The following is a 21,853-nucleotide window of genomic DNA, read 5'->3' as shown; positions in this document are numbered from 1 at the left end:
TATTAAGGAAATAAATAAAAACAAAAAACTATGTAAATTGAATTTACATATTATACCAAAATACATAATTTTTTATTGTGTACAAAATATGTTGCATCATGTTGCATAATACATGTGTACCTCTCATTTAGAACAAGGGATTACGATTGTGCATTCATGCGTCCTTTGTCCATTCCACCAGTGATTTATCGTACCAGATGTATTTGCCCTTGATGTCTGTGTTTTCTGGTAGCAATGCAGAATAGATAGGAGCTACAGCACCTTCGTCCGGTTTCAAAGGTCCTTTGTGGCTGGACATATCAGTGTCAACATAGCCAGGGTGCACAGAATTCACAACAAGATCCTCTCTTGAATCAGAATCAAACATAGCTTGATGGATTCTGGCTAGAGCAGACACTCCAACTTTGCTGACGACGTAAGTGGAATTGGCCCAACCCTTTTCCAAATGATCGCCTGCCTTTGCAGCTCTGAAAGTTAACGAAATATTTATTCACTTAATCAGAGATTCGAGGCTTTCACGACCTAACATTATACAGTTCTCGCTGTTAAGACTTTCGGGCGTAAGCCGTGTTCTGAAGGAATTATTTTTTCCAAACATTTTGCAAGCATTACAGTTAGCTTCGAGGGGGTCGAACTTACAACATTTTCTTGCGAAAGCAACTTGCAGAAGTGCATACGTACACTAGTTTGTAAATATGATAAGTATATCGTTTCGTTCTCTGATAACAACTATTGCAAGTGAGTCTTACTTGCTGGCTGCTATCCCAGAGCTGTTTACACGTATCACGAGACTCGCTCTCACAAAAAATGTCACAAGTTAATTGCTCCTACAATAACTCAACTTACTCTACAAAATCACGCATAAGGCTGTCCAATTCTTCTTCAGTAAGGTTTGGATCGGACAAGCGTTTTTTCAACGATTCACCAGGAATCAATGACAAACGGCCAGCAGAACTTGAAACATGCACCACTCGTGCGTGAGGTTTCAATAATGGATAAAGTATGCTACATACTTTCCTTAAACTAAAGTAATTCACTTTCAACGTTTCTTGGGCTTGCTCGGCAAATGATTCTGTTGCAGCTACCTGTATATTAAAAAATATATTGTAGATAAAATACTTTTACGAAACATTGTATGGAAAATATTTGTGTTAGATTACCTTGAATGCAATAGCAGCATTGTTTACTAAGATATCGAGTCCTTGATGTGTCTTTTGCAAATAATCGCGGAAACTACTAATACTGTTTTCATCAGTAATGTCCAGCTGATGAAACTTCGGCTTCAAACCCTCTTTTTCCAATTCTTTTACTGCGTCTTGTCCGCGAGTGACATCCCGGGCTGTTAAATAAACAATTCCATCGAATTGTTTGCAAAGTCCCTTCACAATGGCATAACCAATTCCTTTATTCCCACCGGTTACCTGAATATTCAATTTTATGAGTCAATAATTGCAAGTTTAAATAATATATATATATATATATTTATTATACAACCTGAAATTCTTAATATACTTACAACAGCTACACGCGTCATTTCTACGTCTGTTATGAAAGTTTATTCGAAAAGAAGAGGATTGATCGTAAATAGCTCTGATACTGCGTCGTATAACCCACTCCAGAGCACTAATGAATGATTCAGCCGCCGGTGGTTCTCGAACTTATATACGTTTGCCATCACTTTTTTTCGTCCTTCGTCACGCTGTGGTTTCACAACATTTACCAAGACTTATCATGTCAATCACTACGACTGATACTCGTACGTTTTTTTTTATTTTATAAGGTTTATTTACACATTAAATAATATCTAATGATTTTAAAAAATATATTACTACATATTTCAACAGTATCTATCTACTTTATTCTATCTATCTATTTTAACAGTACTACATATTTCACAATTCAATTATAAATCGTTGTATATAACAAATTGCTATTTATGAAAACATGAAAAAGCATTATTCTTATTTTCTAAATGATCACCTCCAATTTAGCAATTCTATACTGTCTCGTTTGTGTATTTCTGACCAGGACAAAGGGATATTTTTTATTCATCAATTCGAGCAATGAATTCAACGTTGTGTATCCTAAACCTATGCCTTTTGCCTGTGCAAAGGAAAAATCACCTGTTGTTACGTATCCCATGACCTCTCTATCACACGAACATCTTACAACGGTACAATCTGAAAGGTACAGCTGTGACATCTTTTCAGATTGCTTGTGGACAGCCTCACGACTTGCTTCTAATAAATTCTTTCTCCTGTTTTCGTAATCTAAGATTTGCAAATCATTGTTCAACATTTGCCTCAGTTTATCGCCTAATGCTTTTCTATGTCGTATCCTCTGCTTTTTTAAACGTTTCAAAAGCGCTAAATGGTTTTTCCTTAGTCTTTTCCTGGTAGCTTCGTTTGGATCAGAATACAGCTTTTCCACAGGTCCTGACCAGTTTCTATTGTTTTTATACTTCTTTATATCTTCAGCTGTCGGCAAACATATTATCGCGAATCTTTTAGGACATCCCTTCTTCAACAGGGACACTTTGACGCGGATTAAACAATTTCTATTATCAAAGGAATTTTCGAAATCGGAACTTGATTTGGTTCTCTGCGATTTATTCGGTCTGCTTCTGTTATTTTCTTCAGCGGCTAAATTATCTTGTAACAATTGCAATAGTTTACGATTTCGTAATACGAAGAAGTCTTCGACACTGGTCCACTCTTTCATCAGAATTCTCCATTCGCAACAGAAAGGGGTAACAATTCGGAACTTTGCAAAATTCACGCGTCTGTTTGGTGGGTAGCGCAAATATTTCTCTATTAATTCTTTTTTAGTACTCGATGCTTCCCTCGCATAAGCAGGCGTGTCTGGATCATTGGTATCCGGCGATTTTACATTTTGATACTCGAACGCGATAGATCTCGATTCCCTGAGTGCACCTACTCTTACACAGCGGAATATACAAGCCAGCCAGAATGGCATTGCCCAACCTGCTGGTAAAACTATGTCTATGGCAGAACTTAAACCTGTAAACGTAATTATATTAATCTCAAAACCTTCTATAATATCTGATGATTGGACTGTGGATTTTATGCATTTATGGAAAAAATGAATTGGCGCAATTTTGAGAGACAATTTAAGAATGTCAATATATTATTTTTATCTTTATAAAATTTTTATTTTGCATAAAGATCCGCAGTCTACCGATGTTGTTGTATGCAGACGAATATACCTGTATTACCAACTCCTGGTTTTTGAATTAAAAGTATTGGAATTTTGGCCATGATATCCTCATTAAAATGTTTGTCGTTGCTCACACCGGGGACTAAACATTTGCTCCTGAGCTTGTTAATGGTGCCAATTGTTACGCATGTGTTAGTAACTTTACGCCGTATTTCTTCATCCCAAAGTGGAGTGGAATTAGCATTTGTAGGCGGAACCGGCATTAATTCCATCATTTTCGTGACATTAGATCGTGGCTTTGTTCTTTTCTCAGGCAGGTAAAATCTCGGATCTAAGACTGTAAATCCAAGAACAATATTCGGTGGCAGTTGACTAGACGATTTCAGTGTTTTTAACAGCTCCCACAACTGTTTCTGAAGTTTCAGAGTTTCTAAATTTTCCTCACTACTATAATACTTTTTATGCCATAATTGATTATCTTGACTATGCTCATCACACTCCATTCTGTTTTCTTCAACTTCGATCGTACTCGCAGAACAAAATTTTTCATTGACATTTGGCAATCGTAATGTCTCCGTTAGTACTCTTAACGTTAGCGGACCGAAAAAGCGAAATCTGTTCAACGTATTTTTGTGCACGATCATTTTACAATTTTGATCATTTTTGTACGAACTGAATTTAATAGTTTGACTACTCGCAGGCTCTGCATCATTCAACTTAAAATCGAAACTGGATACGATTTCATTAAAAAAATCATCGAAAAACGATGGGTGCACCCAAATCCAGATCGTTTTCGAATTCGAATTGCTACTCGGCCGCCACAGGAAGTGAACGTGACCAATCGGGAATTGGGGGTAGCCATTTCTTTTAAAAAACATTAGAGTGCCTTCCCGGGTACCGGAAATGAAGACTTTTGCGGCAAACGTTAACTCGGACGGATTACAATGGTCCTTTAAGGTTTCTTTCAGAGATTCCTCAGGCCCGCGTATTTCTACACACGTGTAGTACGAGATATCCTGCATCAGACAATGTTTCGCAACTGCGCGATAATTCGCCTTGAAGCATCTGTCGTTCGCGTGGCTCGCGATCCTGTAGCCCCATTTTTCCACCATGTGAAAGCGTTTAGCGTGCCAGATGTGGGTCTCCAGCCAAACTTTGTTCCGTTGTCTTCGATTGTACTCCGAAAGCAAATTGCGCGGTCGCCTGCGATACCTGCGGGACGGCCTTTTGGTTTTTGGCGGCAAACCGGATTTCGTCATCTGATTCAAATGCGCTTCCCGCAATCGGCGCGGTAATCGCTTCACATTGTGCGACATCACACGCCTGCGCATGTAGACGGGCAGTTTTTGAAACACGAGTTTCGTTTGTTGATTATTTTCTGTAATAAAATTCGAAAAGAAGAATAATTCAATGTAAATACTGCCGGAAACAAGATATCACGTGACCTACCTATAGAATGTGTCATTGCAGCAATTTCGCTAGCTCTCGAAGAAACCAGCTTCAGAATGTGAACTTCGTTCGGCAATTTTTCAGACCCGCCCAAAAATTCATCGAACTGCTCCTTTCCCGCCATGTTCGATAAGTTATTTTAAATCTTTGTTTACACTGAGATAACCTGAAATTTCTGCGCTCGTTGTTCTTCGTACACGGATATCGTGAAATAAAGTAAAATTGAAATTCTGCTGACAGATACTTGCAATAACTAATTAAACGATCGTGAGACGTGCAGACCAGAAATCATTTCATGTATTGCTAGTAGATCGATTACAATAATCGACGACCTGCGAGGTGCACGTGTTGTGATTTACTAAAGGCATGAATATATAATTCCATATAGAACAGCCTCCTGTTTCCAAACGGTGATGGGAGATTGGACAGTTTTTTTCGTGCATGCGCGTCGAAAAGCAGTAACGTATCTATATTGTGGAGATAGTAGTGAGGACTGGGGAACTATTATTGGCGGGAAAGCGTAGGCGCTATGAATTTTAGGTAAGTTATTATTAATATTTAATTGTATAATTACAGTTAATATTGGAGGAGCTACAAAGAAAATTCTTGGTTGGAAGAAGATATCTTTAAATTGTGACTATAGCTTCTTCTCAATATTTATTTGGCAGTTTGCCTTATCTTAACAGCAAATGCTGATACTCTTTAATTGCTTCTGTCAAGTAAAATATTTAATTTTGTTATTATATATTTTGTTTAAAGTTATTTTAGTGTCCTACCCTTCCTTATCCCTAAAATAAAGGAACAGAGTGGGTTGTATTATACATACATAAATAATTATTATATATTTATATATTATGTGTACATATATATTAAATTTTAATATATATACACATACACATGTTATACATTCATTTTTCAAATCATAACAAATTTTCCGAAATTATGCGGGGTGACCGAGGTACCCTATTGTAGCTAAAATCGTTACGTATGCGCGAGAAAAACCGTCCAATGTCCCATCACCGTTAGCAAATCGCTCGAAATTGGTTTCGGGGAGCACCGACAGAGGGCCGGGCGCAGTGCGATGAGAAGCAGCCTTGAGGATCGAGTTGGACACTTTTCAAATATTATTCGAAATTGTTATTACTCTCTTTCCTAGAAAAGCGTGTTGCAAAATTCGCGTTTCTCCGCGAATCGCACGTATTCCGAACGAATAGATTCGTAAGATAAGATATGCGGTGCGCGTTGCCATAGAAACGTTTTCGAACCAATAAGAGGAACGGCATCGGGAGGATTGCAGTAAAATACGAGAGTACCATTGGCCGAGCCGTGACCGTGCATATCAACGCGATAACGTCGCGAGTGCAACAAAGCGGATGCGTCTATCCCGCAGTGTTCACTATTGGTCTACGATCTATATATTCGGGGCCGTCGATGATGCTCAATTTGCCTGGAGATAGCGAGTTAAATGTCCAGAGCGGGATCCGTCTGCCTAATGTCAAGACCCGCGCCGTGAAAATCGTCGCCATCTTTGCGACCGAGTCGCATCCCTCGGTGTTGGCCCGACGTATGTTGCGCGCAGCTTCATGTAGTGTCGGATAGGAAAAAAAATCGTTGAAAGTTGGTGACGAAAGGGGCGAAGGCGGTTCAGCGAGATCGGATAGCGTTCGAGAGCTGCGACGAGAGTGTGGCCCAGCGCGAAAGTGGGCGGAACGCGTGGGGCTTACGTTCTCCTGGCCTCGCTAGAGCAGAGTAGTACGTGCGATAGTAGGAATATTCGTGCTCGTTTTTCTGACAAGAGTCGCATACACGCATATATATAACTATATATATATATATATCTATATAGAGTGAGAGCAAGAGAGAGAGAGAGCGACAGAGAAAAAGAGCTGTCGCGTTAACATTTGTCGCGCAGTGATAACGGGGACCAGGTTGGGACTCGTCGTTCGGCCAGTCCGTTACCGGCGTATGCCATTGTAGCGTGTGCATCCGTTAACGTGCGCGGTTTCGTTTTCTCGAGGTGCGACACACATACACACACGCACACGTACACACATACACACAAAAAGGGAGAGAGATAAAAGGTGGACAAGATGAGCTGTCAACGGACCGCCGAAAATTTCGCGGTGTCGGACGAGTTTCGGGACATTCTGATCGAGTTCACGATCAGCTACCTGTTCGAACAACCAGTGGACATTGTCGACTATGCCGTGGGCTTTTTCACGCAGTTACGAGAGTCACGGCATACTCAGTTGATATATCCCACTGCGCAGACCTGCACGTCTACGCCGGACGAGTCCGTCGATGAAGGTGAGCGGGTGAAGAAAATGTTCATTCGGGATGCAACTTCCCATCGCGTCCAGTAGACGTCCCGCAACCGACCGATACGTATAACCTGGCCGCTCTCACGTCGGTCAGTCCGAAGCGCGCCGTTCGCGGTACCGTTTCGATTTAGAAATCTGAGACTCCTCTCTCTCTCCGAGGCGACCAGTAACCGCTTTGTGTAACCCGACCGGTGTCGTCCGTACCGAACGCGGTTTTCCGCTGAAAAATTTTCGTGCGCGGCCACCAATGGATATCGGTACGATTTCACTTCCTTTTTTCTTTTTTTGCCCTTCTCTTCCGCCACGATCGGAGAGAAGCGTTTCGATCCGAAACCTCGCGATCCACACGGCTGACCCGCTCCGATTTATTTCGCGATACCGAGCCGTGTGTGTATGTGTTTCTATTTTTTTTCTCTTCTTTTTCTCTAAAGTTCGCTCGATTATTCGACACGGAACGGGACCGATCGTTTTCGTGCGAATGATCAAGGTTGTCTCTTACGTTACAGAACCACCGATCGGAAGGTTCGCAACGAGGAGGAAAAGTGTCTTCACGGAGGCTTACAATCCCGAGGAAGATGAAGAGGACGACGGGGCAAAGGTACGTCGATTCATCGCTCTCGATCGTTTTCTTGTTTGTTTCTTTCTTTCTTTGTCGACGGTCGATCTTTTCCCCGACAACCGCCGGTTTTCCGTCGACCGCGTCTCGATCTCGATCCTCGATCGCGTCGCACGAGGATCAACGCTGTAGACGCGGAGGGCGCGCTCCTATCGAATCGACGATCGATCGGCAACGATTCTTACCGGACACTGGAGAACGTCTCGTTGAACCTGTTGAGCGACGAGTTAAGTCGTCCTCGCACATGCAGCTTCACGGTGGTCAACTGCACCGTGGATAGGAAACGAAGATACATCGGAAGTGTCGACGATTTTTACCGATCTTTGGAACACGAGTGATCCCTTGGCGAATTTTTTTAGTAGCACACTGTTCGCCGGGGACGAGTGTGTACCGATGTTTTCTTACTTGAATCGTTTACGACGGCAGATACGCGAGAGTTCGCGCCCAATATGGCGACATTCATTCTCAAAGGGTTAACCCTTTCGACGCAGGACAGGCATCCAATTTACAGTCCGCCGCGAATTGGCGGGCTTTTAATCACGATCTTAATCGCGTCCTATTTAAATAATAATTTTCTCGCAGCTGGTCGCAATTATTATGGCCTGTGTTTCGAAAGAGGACACCTGAAATACGCTCATAGTTATAATAGCTGTCGACCGCAATTTTATTATTTTAGATTGGCAACATAGGCGCGGAATGGATAGCTATTATGAACGCGGGGATATTTCAGGCGGCTCCTTTCGGAAAACGGGATGTAGCTATTTAGATTGTGTTTGGTAGGAGGATCGACGCTGCTCTCGGGGAAGCGTTGGAAATGATTCCGTTGGAAACGTATTTTCTTTTCGTTCGACTGTGTTGTGTACCGTTTCGATCCACACGTTAAACCGATTTTTTAGCACTCATTCTCCAAGGCTTTTTCGGTTGAAAATCTCTTTTTAAATGGTTCCAACACACTACGTTAATCGACAACCTGGACCACTTAGATACTAACTTGGACTACCTAGGTAATAACCTAGACCAATTAGAAATTGACTTGGACTATTAAGTACCAATTTAAACTACCTAAGCACTAACTTAGAATACCTAGACACTGACTTAGACCATCTAGGCACTGACTTAGACACATAGATACTGACTTAGATTATTTAGACATTGACTTAGACTACTAAGCACTAACTTGAATTACCTAGACACGAACTTAGACTACCTAGGCACTGACTTCGACTACTTAGGTACTGACTGAGACACTTAGATACTGACTTAGATTATTTAGACATTGACTTAGACTATTAAAGACTAGCTTGAATTACCTAGACACAAACTTAGACTACCTAGACACTGAGTTCGACTACCTAGGCACTGACTGAGACACTTAGATACTGACTTAGATTATTTAGACATTGACTTAGACTACTAAGCACTAACTTGAATTACCTAGACACGAACTTAGACTACCTAGGCACTGACTTCGACTACCTAGGTACTGACTTAGACACTTAGATACTGACTTAGATCGTTTAGACGTTGACTTAGACTATCTAGGCAGCAACTTAAATTACTTATGCACTGACTTGGACTACTTAGACACTGACTCAGACTATCTAGACTAACCAGGAGGTTTTTGAGGATCTAGAGACCATTTTCTACAGAAGCACAGCCAATGGACGTTCACATGCGCGAGGCGCAATGAAAAATAGCACGATTTATGGGAAGACTCGATCAAAGTCGTTGTAATCTTAACAAACGAGTGTAGCCAGCGCTGGGAGCGATTATGGCGGCTGTGGAAAGGGCCTGAGATACCGCGGATCTCGCGTCGAGTTAACTCGTCCCTGTAGAACGGGTTAAGGACAGAAGACTCTGCCTTCGCGGTAAATCTGTCGAAGGGACCGAAAAACCCTTTATTCCGGTACATTGGAATACGGCAAGGATAGGGTTAACGTGTTTCACACACGATTACATCGCGGTGGTACACGGCCGGCGCGCGTGTACGTGTGTACGTGTGTACGTGTGTACATGTGTACAAAGGCTAAATATGGATGCTTTATGACTCGTTGGAATAATAACACGGCCGATCGGCTCGGCTCGAGAACGCACGCGGCTTCGCGAGCGTACGTAACCTCTCCGAAAGCTCGAAAGTTGATCGGCGGACGAACGTTCGTCGAATGGCCGCGTGCCGCGCATACTATAGCGAGAGAGAGAGTGAGAGAGAGAACGGGGAGGGAAAGGAGAGCTGTATCTAAATCTCGTACACATAGCCAGTACCGAAAAGCCCTAATGGCGCTCTGTTGCTGCCGTGGTCTCCGTTTCTGGGAAAAATGAGTTCAAAGTTTTTCTCCCGCGGTTCGGAATCATAAAGGAGCGTGTTTACAAGAAAACGTCCTGCCCGGCGCTCGCGGAGCGCTTGCTATTTTTTAACCCTCGTCGGTCCCTCGTTTTTTTTTTCCAATTTAACCTGTCCCTTGGCGGCATATCGACGCGACGCTGAAATATTAATATGTTACGAAGATGATTAACGCGTTATTAGACGGCGGATTTTCATGCAAAGTAAAAATTGCAAATTCCCGTCCTCCGAGAGCCAATTACTGTGGGGGGTGCTAATTACCGTGCCCGGTATTGATTATGTATACTCGTTTTTAAAGCGTAATGAATATTAAAAAAGAGATATTAAATTTCTTTCATTAATATGTATGTGTTATATATCTCCTTTTTAATATTCATTTTGCTTTAAAAATAAGTATAGCTAATATAGGCACAGTAACTTGCCACTCACACAGTAATCTTTCTACCGTTTCAAATTTCTACTATTCACTTTTAAAATCCGCAGTCTACACATTATCTACCGGAGATCGTTTCGTAATTTTCGAAAGTGTGATATTTGGTGTGCAGGGGAACGAGGGGAGAACGTTTCGAATTTTATAAAGGGAGATATTTAGTTGAAAGGATAAACATGTCTGGTATTGAAAAGAACGTAATCACGTTAGGATTAATTTAACACGTTCTTGCTCATTCAAGGCTCTCCTCTTTTTCATCTCGTTATTAATAACAGTCGTACCTTTTGTTTATTTACGGACGCTAGATTCTGCTCGTTCGAACGCAGATTGCGAATTCGCTCTTCGTGCGCCACTTTTATGCTGATTCGTACTTCACGTACTTTATTTTAATACTTCGTATTAATATGTCACGTTTACGTTGATATGAGTATTGTTGTGGTAACCGATTAACAATCGGTTATCAGTGAAAGAATGTGTATATGAGAAGATGAAATAAGCAAGCGTGGATTCGAACTTGGAATCCTTTTTTACGTTTATTAACGGAAGAAAATGCTCAGTTTTCTAAGACATGGAGGCTCGTTAGGCGAAACTCCATTGTTATTTCCGACACCGCCTCCTCGTTAGAATTCTACAATTGTCCTTCTGATCAATTCGATATCGCATTTATAACTAGAATCTATTTAGTTTTCATAAATTATCTGACACTATAAACAATTATTATGCTGAATTATGGAAATTACGCGGACTGCGTGTCAATCTGGGAAGGGAACGATTATGCGACTGCGGTGGAATACATTTCTGACTATTTTTTGAACGTACAAACATTGCACTCTTTATTTGGTAACTTTATTACTGCAGGGGGCGGGGAGGGATTACAATGTCATTAACAAAAAATATCAGTGGACAAAACAGTTTCCAATATAAATAATTATTTAATTATACGGCCGCCAAGAAACAAGTACTGTTAGAAAGAGTGCAACACAAAACTGTGTTCGACGTCGACGTAAACCAAGCCACATCGAGCAGCCATCTTAAGCGTTGTTATTATTAATATGCGATCTTCTAAACGTTTTATACGAGGACACGAAGCTGCACATTTAGAATGAGGAACAGACCGACCATCGTGTTCATTGAGATGTAAAAGAGTTTGTTAATAGACATTTTTTTATTTTCAAGCAATCAATTTTCAAGAAGACTGACTGCCGTTCAGGGGTCGAAACGAGGCACGTTTGCCCTATAAATAATTTTGTTTAAACAACGTTTCCACCGCGTCATACGCTCACTGTGTCGCGGTCCGAGTGTCCGGGCGTCTCCGGTTTTATTTCCTTTATTCTCGCCGGCGGCTTCTTCTATTTTGTTTTTCTTTTTTTTTTTATTTATTATACATTTTTTTTATATCCTTCCCTATCGAGACACCGGCGTATTCAGGCTGCGCGGGTGACGAAACGGGATGATTTACTTTGCTCGGCGATGCGAGCGATGTACCTTTGTGACGTCAGAGCGCGTGTTCGATAACCTGGTACCGACGTGACTTACATATGTATAGGACGTATACACACGCGCACGTGAGCCTGTTCGTGAATGAGCGGGACAGAGACGGAAAGAAAGAACGCGCGCGCGCGACTGAGAGAGAGAGAGAGGGCGAGAGACTTTGCGAGGAGGGGGGAGAGACGCAGGCCTCGGTGTTCGGATCGGGATGGTAACTGCTCGAAAGCATTTCAAAAGACAGCGACGATCACGATTATCGGGAACCTGAACCGTTAAAACTGATCGGAACACCGACGGACAACCTATAAGGCGGCCCATTAGAAACAACTGTCATCCGATCGTTATTAGTCAGCGGATCTTCACGGGAAATCACGGTTTCTTGCGGCGCTTTAACACCATTTCTACCCGCGGATTTACGTATTATCTTTTTCCATCCTGTGGATCAAAGAAATATTTTTATTTTTTTTTTTTTTTAATTGAATAATTTTCCTTTAACACTAAACTTACCACGGCCGGCCAAATTGACCTTTTCAAACTTATGCGTACAATTTCGTACATGCAACATTCTCATAACGCTATTTATCTTTACGACTTTTCTTAAAGTATGTATACAGTGAATTCTCGTTACGAGTCAGTGCCAACCTTACAATTTGGAGTCTACCCACACCATCGCGGTGAAGGGGTGAAGCTCGTGAGCCGTCTCTGAAGCTACGTGCGACTTTTTTTATCGGAGAAAGACATTTTCTAAGTCTTCTTGTCACTATCGCTTAGTAGTCATAGGTTTTTATGACTTGTAGACGGATATGACTCTTAGGTTTCCAGCGTGCTGGAAACGGAGACAACCTCAGATTTCGTCTAAGAGTCAGTGAACAGAACGGCGCAACTGACTCGTAACGAGAATTCACTCGAACAATGTATTTTTCAGTATTTATTTCTCGTTTTACTATTTTTTCAATCTTGTATCTTATATCTTGTCCACATTATTAAAATCGTCGTTTAATCTTATATTAATTTTATATTAACCCTCCTTTAACTCTTAAAAAATATTAACCATTTGCGCTTTAAGCTATTTTTGCTCTAGAATTCGGACGTTTGATCTGATGTAAAATAATTTCGCATGACCTTCTCCATTTTGTCCATATGATGCTGAATCTATTTGCTTGCAAGCTTGGGAATTTATTTAGTACAGAGACACATCTAATAATGTAGGAATTGTTTTGAATTATAATACATAGTCATTTTTAGGGGACGGTCTAGCGCAAAGGGTTAAAAGAATAGACAAATAAAGCTGCGAATGGTCCTAAACATAGTCACCTATAGTTGCAAAAGACGCATAAATGAACTCTTTTTATTTAACCTTTCTATTGGCAATCGGCTGCACAACTACAACTGCAGATGTTTAGGCGAAATAAAAATTCTTAGTAATATTGAACATTTTATTCGTTTGAAAATAATACGATAGTTTAAATCAGTGTTGCTCTGTAACTAATCGTTCGACCACGAATTAAATATATTTGTATACTTCCGTTATTTATTTCCAACAAAGTAGCACAGCTTAAGCATTATTGGCTTTTAACTGAAAGGCGTTCGAAATTTGAGGGGAGCCCGCAAAAGAAGAAAGTCTGGAGTTCGCAGAAGTGACGAGGGTCGGTAAACTATTAGTCGAATGTTCAGTTATCTGCTATTAAAAACTTCGAAACCCTCCGTTTCGACGGGTCACTTTCACTTTCAATTTTCTGCTCGACAGTCCCTCGAAAATCCGCAAGGTTCATCTCGTACAATCCAATCGTTCGAACGCGTCACGAGGCAACGTGGAAGCAACAGGGATCTATTCGGGGCGGTCATGGTTTTTGCGCCCGAACGTGATCAAGGTCACCGGTACGATTCACCAGGTCGAGCGAGTTGTATTATATTCCGGAGTGTATGCACTACTAATCATATGCGAAGGAGACACATCGGTTCCACTTGAGGGAACATCGGCGACCTTGATCACTACCTGACGGAGGAGAGGAAAAAAAAATAGCTCCTAGATCTTCGCGTCTCGCGTTCGTCCCACGTAGCCTAAAGATTAGCGCTGCGGCTGCAATGTTCGGTCACACGTTTGATCGAACACCTACAGGATGGCCTGGAACCGTTGGTGCGAGTCGAAAGGGTTAAATCTACTGGGTGGTCCAGGCGTTGCAGGATACAGGCCTGTTACCGGTGAAATTGGAGGAAAATGTTACGGGGAAAACGTTATTGATCTGACGGGTATCGTATGGGGTGGTTGCGAAGTCTCCATCGGTTTAACACTAGAACTACCCTAGACGACCCTAAACGAGACTGACGTATATTCCTTTGTATTAATAACAGGATCGAATTGAGATTTCATAGGATTTTTATGGCAACGTGTACTCCAATAAAGAAATATACTATAGAAGATTTCTATAACTTCACGAATTGTAAAAGAAAAAATCTGATATCCCCCATTTTGGTCGTTCTAGTGTTAATTTTGTTGCGTTGTTTTTTGGAAGCTAGTAGATAAGGAAAAAAGTTCAATAAAATTGCTGTTATTACAGATTGGAACAATCGTTTTTCTGTTGTACTCTAATAGACGTAGATCCATTTGAAACGATAAAAATTCTCGGGAAAGTTGAAAATGGCTTTGCAGATGCCGCGTGACCGATCGAGGGTTAATTCACCCCTTTACCCAAGCAGCTTAAAAATTGGCTTCGCGATTGCATTGTCCGGTCACACGTTTGATCGGACACCTACAGGGTGGCCTGGAACCGTTGGTGCGAGTCGAAAGGGTTAAATCTACTGGGTGGTCCAGGCGTTGCAGGATACAGGCCTGTTATCGGTGAAATTGGAGGAAAATGTTACGGCGAAAACGTTATTGATCTGATGGGTATCGTATGGGGTGGTTGCGAAGTCTCCATTCGAACTCTGCTATGTTCCTTTTCACAAGCAAGCTGAAAAGCAGGAGACTTCAGAATTTATTATGGACTGGTTTGAAACATACGTTTTTTTCCCACTGATACACTAAGAGACGAATCATTGTTTAAATCGGTAAAAATGGCTAAAAAAAATTTCAACCGTGGCCTGGAACAAATGGCACGAATTGAAAGGGTTAAATCTACAAGGTGGCCCATTAGTTGCAAGATAGAGTCCCGTTACAGGGAGAAATTGGAGGAAAATGTTACGGGGAAAACATTATTGATCTGATGGGTATCTGGTATGGGGCGGTTGTGACGTCTTCATGCTCGTTAACCCTGTTGCGTTCTTTTTTAGAAGCAAGTGGCAAAAACAAAAGATTACTAAAACTGCTTTGAAGTTATTATTGATTCGATTGAAACGTTCTTCTCTTATCCTAAGATTCGCATATTTGAAACGATAAAAATTGTTAGAGAAATTTTAAACTGCGGCCTGGAACAAGTGGCACGAATTGAAAGGGTTAAATCTACAGGGTGGTCTGTAGCCTCTTTGCCGGATGAAATCGGAAGAATATATTACAGGGAAAACATTATCGATCCCCGAGGGTTATCATATGGGGTGGTTGCGAAGTCTCCATTTGCGTTGTCTCTGCTGCGGTCTCTCTTAGAAGCAAGTAGAAAAACAAAAGACCATAATTAGACTGCGGATCTTCGCGCAAAGCAAAAATTGTCCAAGTCAATTGTAAGAAACGAGGGAAAGAAAATATCCTCTCCGAATAGTTTTCTAAGTCGAGAATAACATTCCGACTCAATTCTTCTGTTGTCTTCACAGTTTCGTATTCGGCCGTTCCCTTTTCCCCATAAATGCATAAAGATCCGCAGTCTGGCCACAATACAGTATAAATGCGTAGAATCCGCAGTCTACCCCCAGAATTTAAAATTCCGTCTCAGACCGCGCCAGGGCTCGCGAAAAAAGACACGTGACGTCGATGAGCGTATTCTCGTAGGCGTATGTGTACCATGAAAAGTACGAACACAGGCGTTAGGACTGTCTCTCCGGAGCATGTGGGACCCATTGCAGTGGCAGACACGCTCGTAAAAACCGACGTGAAAAGTTTATGCGACCGCGTGCCCCGTTTGAACATCGCGGTGGCCATTTTTACGCTCCGCTCTCCGGAAACGTACACCGGCCGCGCGGTTACGATTGATTCTACTAAATAAATTCTACCGAATATAGCAACCGATAACCTCGCCGGAGCCACGAGAGGACGGGAAATGATACGAAATTACGTAGAATCGCATTCCGACACGGGCTGGCTATTTCGAGCAATTGCTGTGGGGGTAAAAACCATAATCGAGCCGGCGAATCCATTCTTGACCTTCTACACGCTCAAACGCCTCTTTCCGTTTCCGTTAAAAATCGTGCTCTTTCTCCCTTTTCTATTCACTTCATTCGACCCTTCAGGTTTCCATTTCACGAAGAGGCCCCTTTTGTCTTTCCGTCAGGTTTTAAGTTGCAATTTAGGATCGGTTCGATCATTGTGCACTTATTATGCGGTGGTTCGATTTTAACACGCTTGATGGCCATCGAAAAATGTACCAAATGTTCAGCCACGAATTCTAAATTCGAGAAGACACGTTTGCTATAGCAATCGCGAGGACAACGATATTTATGCCATCGGCAGAACGCGCTCGCACGGTCGACGCGCGCAGGAGTTTCGAGAAAAACCGGGACGGTCTACGTCGGAGTGCCTGATTTTTTTGTAGCCGCTACGCCGATACTAATTGGAGCAATTAAGCAAGAACCGGCGCGTTATTAATTATCCTGCGCCTCGAAGTTTCCGTGCCGCACGTGTCGAAGTTACCTGGCTGAAAGTCGGCGAACGACAAGCTCTCCGTGCGGACTTGTTTCCGCAGGGCTGAGAATGTTAATTACGAAGCGGGTTCGGCGTTATCGCGCGATTAGGATGCAGATGGATCAATTGAGACGCTAGTTCCGAGAACGGGAACGCGTACTAGGTCAGCGAAGAAGAAGCGCGTACTCGCCCGTAAACCGGCGGCAGGTGTTCTCGCAGGAGGCCGACAAATAGACGAAACGATCGCGAGAGAAGGATCGTTTCACTTCGATCGAGACCCTCGTCGAACTCGCACAGTTCTCGCGGACGTACTCTCTTCAACCCTTAACGCTATACCTACCACGGCCTGTCAAATTGACCTTTTCAAACTTCTGCGTACAATTTCGTACATACAACATTACCGCATCGCTATTTATCTTTACGACTTTTCTTAAAGTATGTATACAGCGAATTCTCGTTACGAGTCAGTGCCAACCTTACAATTTGGAGTCAGTGGAACTACCCACACCACCGCGGCGAGGGGGCGAAGCTCGAGGGCTACGTGCAACTTTGTATCGGAGAAAGACATTTTCTAAGTCTTCTTGTCACTATCGCTTAGTAGTCATAGGTTTTTCTGACTTGTAGACGGATATGACTCTTAGGTTTCCAGCGTGCCCTGTGTATTTCAAATGCGACGCTCGGCGACAACCTCGGATTCCGTCTAAGAGTCAGTCACCGGAACGGCGGAACTGACTCGTAACGAGAATTCACTGTACAATGTATTTTTCAGTATTTATTTCTCGTTTTACTTTCTTTCCAATCTTGTATCTTGTATCTTGTCCTACTTACCGCGGCCGGCCGATTTGACCGCACGAGATAATATGGTATTTACTCTTCTAAACCTAAACAATCAGTATAAAGGAACAGTGGCATGGCCAACTAAAAATAAAAGAGCCACTTCATTTGAATGAGACGCTATCATGTTACGCAGGTGCCTGGTTGCTAATACTGTTTCATGGCAAATGCATCCAAACCGCAACGATGGACGACGCAGTACAATTTTGTAAATCGAGGGCAGAGCATCGCAGTATTTTTTGTATAATTGAAATTATATATGAAAATAAATTTGTATCGTCATTTTATGGAAGTTGTTCATCTACTAATTCATTCAGCAACAAATTGACCATTATCTACGTTTAATGTATTAACAATAACTTTTTTAAGGACCGGTCATTTTGACCACGCACGGTAGGAACAGGTATACAGGAAGCGTCGGTAGGTTTAGTGATAAGCACTGTACACCGAGACCACTCTCCGGAATTCCCATTCATCGAGAGTTCAACTTCGATCATTCGACTACGGATTTTATGCATTTATATGGAAAACAATGGAAATATTTCAGGTCAAAAAATACCTTGGTTTCGGAGTTAAAACAGCTTCGAGTGCAAAGGGTTAAACGACGGGTCCTAATATTTTCAATTTAGAATTATCAAAATTCTAAAGATACATCCATGAAGAATTATTCAACAAATTTACTTCTTTGGGTATATGCTATTAAAAGAAAATGGCTAAAAATTTGGGAAGCACATTCTTATTATTTTTATAAAGTAATGTAAAATATTCACTTTTAATGCTCCGTAAAGCTCCTGATATTTTTAATTTAGAATTATTAAGATTCTAAAGATTCATCCATGTGGAATTATTCAACACATTTATTTCTTTGGGTAAATGTTATTAAAGAAAAATGGCGAAGAATTTGGGCAGCACATTCTTGTTATTCTTATAAACTAATCTAAAATATTCACTTTTAATGCTCCGTAAAGCTCCTGATATTTTTAATTTAGAATTATTAAGATTCTAAAAATTCATCCATGTGGAATTATTCAACACATTTATTTCTTTGGGTAAATGTTATTAAAGAAAAATGGCGAAGAATTTGGGCAGCACATTCTTGTTATTCTTATAAACTAATATAAAATAGTCGCTTTTAGTGCTCCGTAAAGCTCCTGATATTTTTAATTTAGAATTATTAAGATTCTAAAGATTCATCCATGTGGAATTATTCAACACATTTATTTCTTTGGATATATGCTATTAAGAAAGAATGGCTAAAATTTTTCTCATTTTTATAAAGTAATACAAAATAGTCACTTTTAGTGCTCCGTGAACCAAGTGTTAATATACAGTGTGTTCCCGGAATCGTGGTAGAAATGGTGGTGATTCAACATGCAGAAACAAGTCGGAGAAAAGGAATAACATTTTTTGTTCAACGCTTCGTTTTCGAGTAAATTGAGTTTAAACATGCAACAAGTACGCGGGCTATTAGATAGGAATCGTCTGACGCGGTCGGATGATGGCCAACCAATTCTACTTCCTGCATATAAAACACGCGAACCAGCCGACTAATTTTCAAACTCGATTTTCTCGAAAATGAGGCGACAAACGGAGAAATGTTATTCCTTCTTTTCCACTTGTTCTTGCATATGGAATCACCATCCGCTTGTGCATCTCCATCGCTTGTGCCATTTTCGGAAACACCCGGTATATCTGCCGCACTTATTGCCCCATCGTTCAAAAGCTGTGTCTACACTGAAGCAATAACGATCAAATTTTCTGAGGTTGAAATTGCATGCTCCTGGAAAATGTCGCCACTTTGCACAGACGCTACGTTACACGCCCACGATGCTTACACTGCCGAAGCTGTGAAGAAGTCTCGTATATCATACAATAAATAAGAAGACTATCTGTTTAAATCCCAGAAGGGCCTAGTCCCATATATTCAATAGTTATTCTAAAAAAAAATTCTTAAAAATCACTTGTTTTCACTATCGGTACACGAGGAGCCGCCCTTAACCCTTCGCGCTACAATTTATTTGACGGTTTCAGTGACTAGAATTTTTTGGTAGTTCGTCATTTCCTAAAAATACGAGAAAATTTATATCCATTGTATGCCTATATGTTCCCCGACAAAATAGAATTTAAAGGAAATTAATAACGAAGACCTTCATCGGTCGAGTCCGACTCGAGATTGTAGGGCAAAGGGTTATGAAACTCGGAATCCGTCATTTCGACGTGTCCCGTTCTAGCGTCAAAGGACCAGCGTCCCTTGCGTAATATTATGTCACGGTGCGTTCGCGATCGCGCGGAGCCCGCGTTGCGTTTTCGTTCATCCCGGCGAAATCTCGATCACGTTAATTTGATCCGCCATAATTCACGGTTTGCCGAGTTCATACTCGAAAACCGATCCGATTAACCGGAAAACCTGAGGGGGGGGGCGGAGTCAAACAGAAAGGTCAGAGAACGTGACGCGGCCTCGGATTTGTTTGATATACCTGCCGGCCGGCATCTCTAAAAAAAGCGGATCTCGACGTGAAACATCTGTAGATCGAATCGTACTCGGCCAGCCGCCGCTCGACCCATCGATTAAACCATTTTCCAACGACCCCGGGGATTTTGAGTATACGCCAATTAATAAAGTGGCCAGTCACCCATGAGCTCGCATAGTCCCCATCGGGGGAGCCGGCGGCGCGCCTTTTAGCCAGACTATTTTTCATCTTCTCGACCCTCGGTCACGGTTCTTTTAACGGCACCGCAAAATTTTCGAAGATTCCCGTTTCGAAAACTCGTCGCGAAACGACTAAAATTTTTCGTAACGACTTTTTACTATCAACACCGTGGGTACCGTTACAAATTTTTTAACGTAGAGATGCATTCGATGGATTAATCCATTTATTTCCTTGCGCACTCCGAAAGTCGCTTTCGACCAAACGTATTCTTGCTCTTTTTATTGTCAATAGTAAAAAGTCTCAAACGAATTTGCGGAACAAGTATATATCGGAAAATTAAAAATTCTGTGATGCTCAATGCATAATAAAAATTGAAATACAGGCGAATGGAGATCGTGAGCAGTTTCACAGACGGTCTCTATAGTAATTAAGAGTTGCAGCGTGCGCGAACATTTATCGCCAGTCACTGTAAATAAGAATCGTCTTACTTCATTGCTCACGACAGTAGACTGCGGACCTTTATGCAAAATGAAAATGTTCTACATAATTGCAAAAAGTAGGAGGAGAATACGATGTACGCAGTTAGACGAGTTTCTTCGAAAAAATAGATTCTTAGCGGACGGACCCGTTGCCGCCGGTCCCCGATCGTCGGCGATCTTTCGCGAACTCCTCGAAGAAGCAATTTTCCGCAATTTTCCGTCTCGTTTTTCCACTTCAATATGCGGCTGAGTAGAGATTGCGCCCTTGAAAGGTTAATTTCGAATTACGCTCTCGGATCGCGGCCCTGGATTATTCCAATTTACTGTTTCCCTTTTTATATGACGCGACTCGAGGGGGGGGGGGGGGGGAGAGAAGAGAGAGGGCAAGAAGTCGGAGAAGAGTGTTTCGCTTTTCTTCGTTCTTTGTTTCGCTTTTATTTTTCTCCCTTTATTTTTTCCTCCTTTTTTTTTGCAAACTTACCCCGCTGCGCGACCTACTCACGCGCGCCTAATCGGGAACCCTTTCTTTTTATATAACGGGGAGACGTGTTCACGCCTAACCGATCGATCGTTGCCGCAATTAATTTATAATATCGACGCGTACCGTGGCCGATCATCGCAATTCCCTGGGAATATTGCGGCCGTGCAGTCTTCGTCTCGTTAAGGAGGTGTTCTGGTTCATCCATTTTGAAAAATCGACTCTTTGCAATTTTAATTAAGTACGAGTACACGGTGGAATATACGTGCAAAAGGATTTGCCCTAATTCGTAAAATCGACGTAGTTACACGGCGTTCCAAGAATTCAATTGTAGTTGAATGTTTAAACGCGTTTTCCTCGAGAACACTTTTCTTGCGACGCTTTGTCCCTCAAACTCCAGTTGGCCAACCGACTTGAAATTTCTAGAGAATCTCCAGCGCATATGCTGTGATCGATCAAACAAAAACTGTTTTTTCTTATTTTTTTATCGTTCCGAAGGCCGAAAAATAACCAACAATCGGTATTTCGACTTCAAAATGCCACCATTTTGTAAATAGTCTAGATTCTCCATTTCTTCTGGTTTGGAACATAATTACATTTATACTGATTAATAAACAAGTTCCTTTTTTTTTTGTTTTCAATCGGTGGAAAAACCGGAATCACAGCGACCGTCGTCCCACGTTCTTCAAAACTTACTCTAGTAAAAAAATAGTTAACTCGTGTAGTTTTCATTATTTTTACTTTAAAAAATTCACACGTGTACTTGAAATATCAATAGATATGTGTGGAAAATCCCGTTGCGAAGGGTTCAATAGTTTTTC

General features: G+C 41.6%; 3 protein-coding genes across 5 annotated transcripts in view; 1 reads left to right on the top strand and 2 right to left on the bottom strand.

Moving 5' to 3' along the window:
- Positions 1-33: 33 nt before the first annotated feature.
- Positions 34-1,665, bottom strand: LOC143365695 (carbonyl reductase [NADPH] 1). The gene is made up of 4 exons (XM_076806102.1): positions 1,517-1,665; positions 1,161-1,421; positions 847-1,085; positions 34-467 (listed from the first exon to the last, which is right to left on the bottom strand). The coding sequence occupies exons 1-4, from the start codon at positions 1,532-1,534 to the stop codon at positions 155-157; spliced, it is 831 nt and encodes a 276-aa protein (XP_076662217.1). The 5' UTR covers positions 1,535-1,665; the 3' UTR covers positions 34-154.
- Pop1 (POP1 ribonuclease P/MRP subunit) lies at positions 1,568-5,464 on the bottom strand. 2 transcript variants are annotated; one of them, XM_076806098.1, is made up of 4 exons: positions 4,627-5,464; positions 3,227-4,555; positions 2,124-3,020; positions 1,568-1,699 (listed from the first exon to the last, which is right to left on the bottom strand). In XM_076806098.1, exons 1-4 carry the CDS (start codon positions 4,748-4,750, stop codon positions 1,695-1,697), a joined length of 2,355 nt encoding a protein of 784 aa, XP_076662213.1. In that variant the 5' UTR covers positions 4,751-5,464; the 3' UTR covers positions 1,568-1,694. The 2 variants fall into 2 exon arrangements, with proteins under 2 accessions (XP_076662213.1, XP_076662212.1); XM_076806097.1 differs by lacking the exon at positions 1,568-1,699 and adding an exon at positions 1,706-1,854 and having other exon boundaries at positions 1,885-3,020.
- A 471-nt stretch (positions 5,465-5,935) lies between these two features.
- Positions 5,936-21,853, top strand: part of Pka-r2 (cAMP-dependent protein kinase type II regulatory subunit) — a 36,221-nt gene continuing 20,303 nt past the window's right edge. Inside the window, exons 1-2 of one of the 2 annotated variants that reach the window (XM_076806083.1) lie at positions 5,936-6,933; positions 7,454-7,545. In XM_076806083.1, coding sequence (XP_076662198.1) covers positions 6,717-6,933; positions 7,454-7,545 — 309 coding nt within the window. In that variant the 5' untranslated portion in view covers positions 5,936-6,716. Of the gene's footprint in view, positions 6,934-6,966; positions 7,205-7,453; positions 7,546-21,853 lie in introns of those variants that run through there. The other variant, XM_076806084.1, reaches the window with a different exon arrangement.

The sequence above is a fragment of the Halictus rubicundus genome, chromosome 2 (assembly GCF_050948215.1).
Source record: "Halictus rubicundus isolate RS-2024b chromosome 2, iyHalRubi1_principal, whole genome shotgun sequence".
NCBI lineage: Eukaryota > Metazoa > Arthropoda > Insecta > Hymenoptera > Halictidae > Halictus > Halictus rubicundus.
Note: the sequence above shows the minus strand (reverse complement) of the source record. Positions and strands in the feature narration are given on the sequence as shown.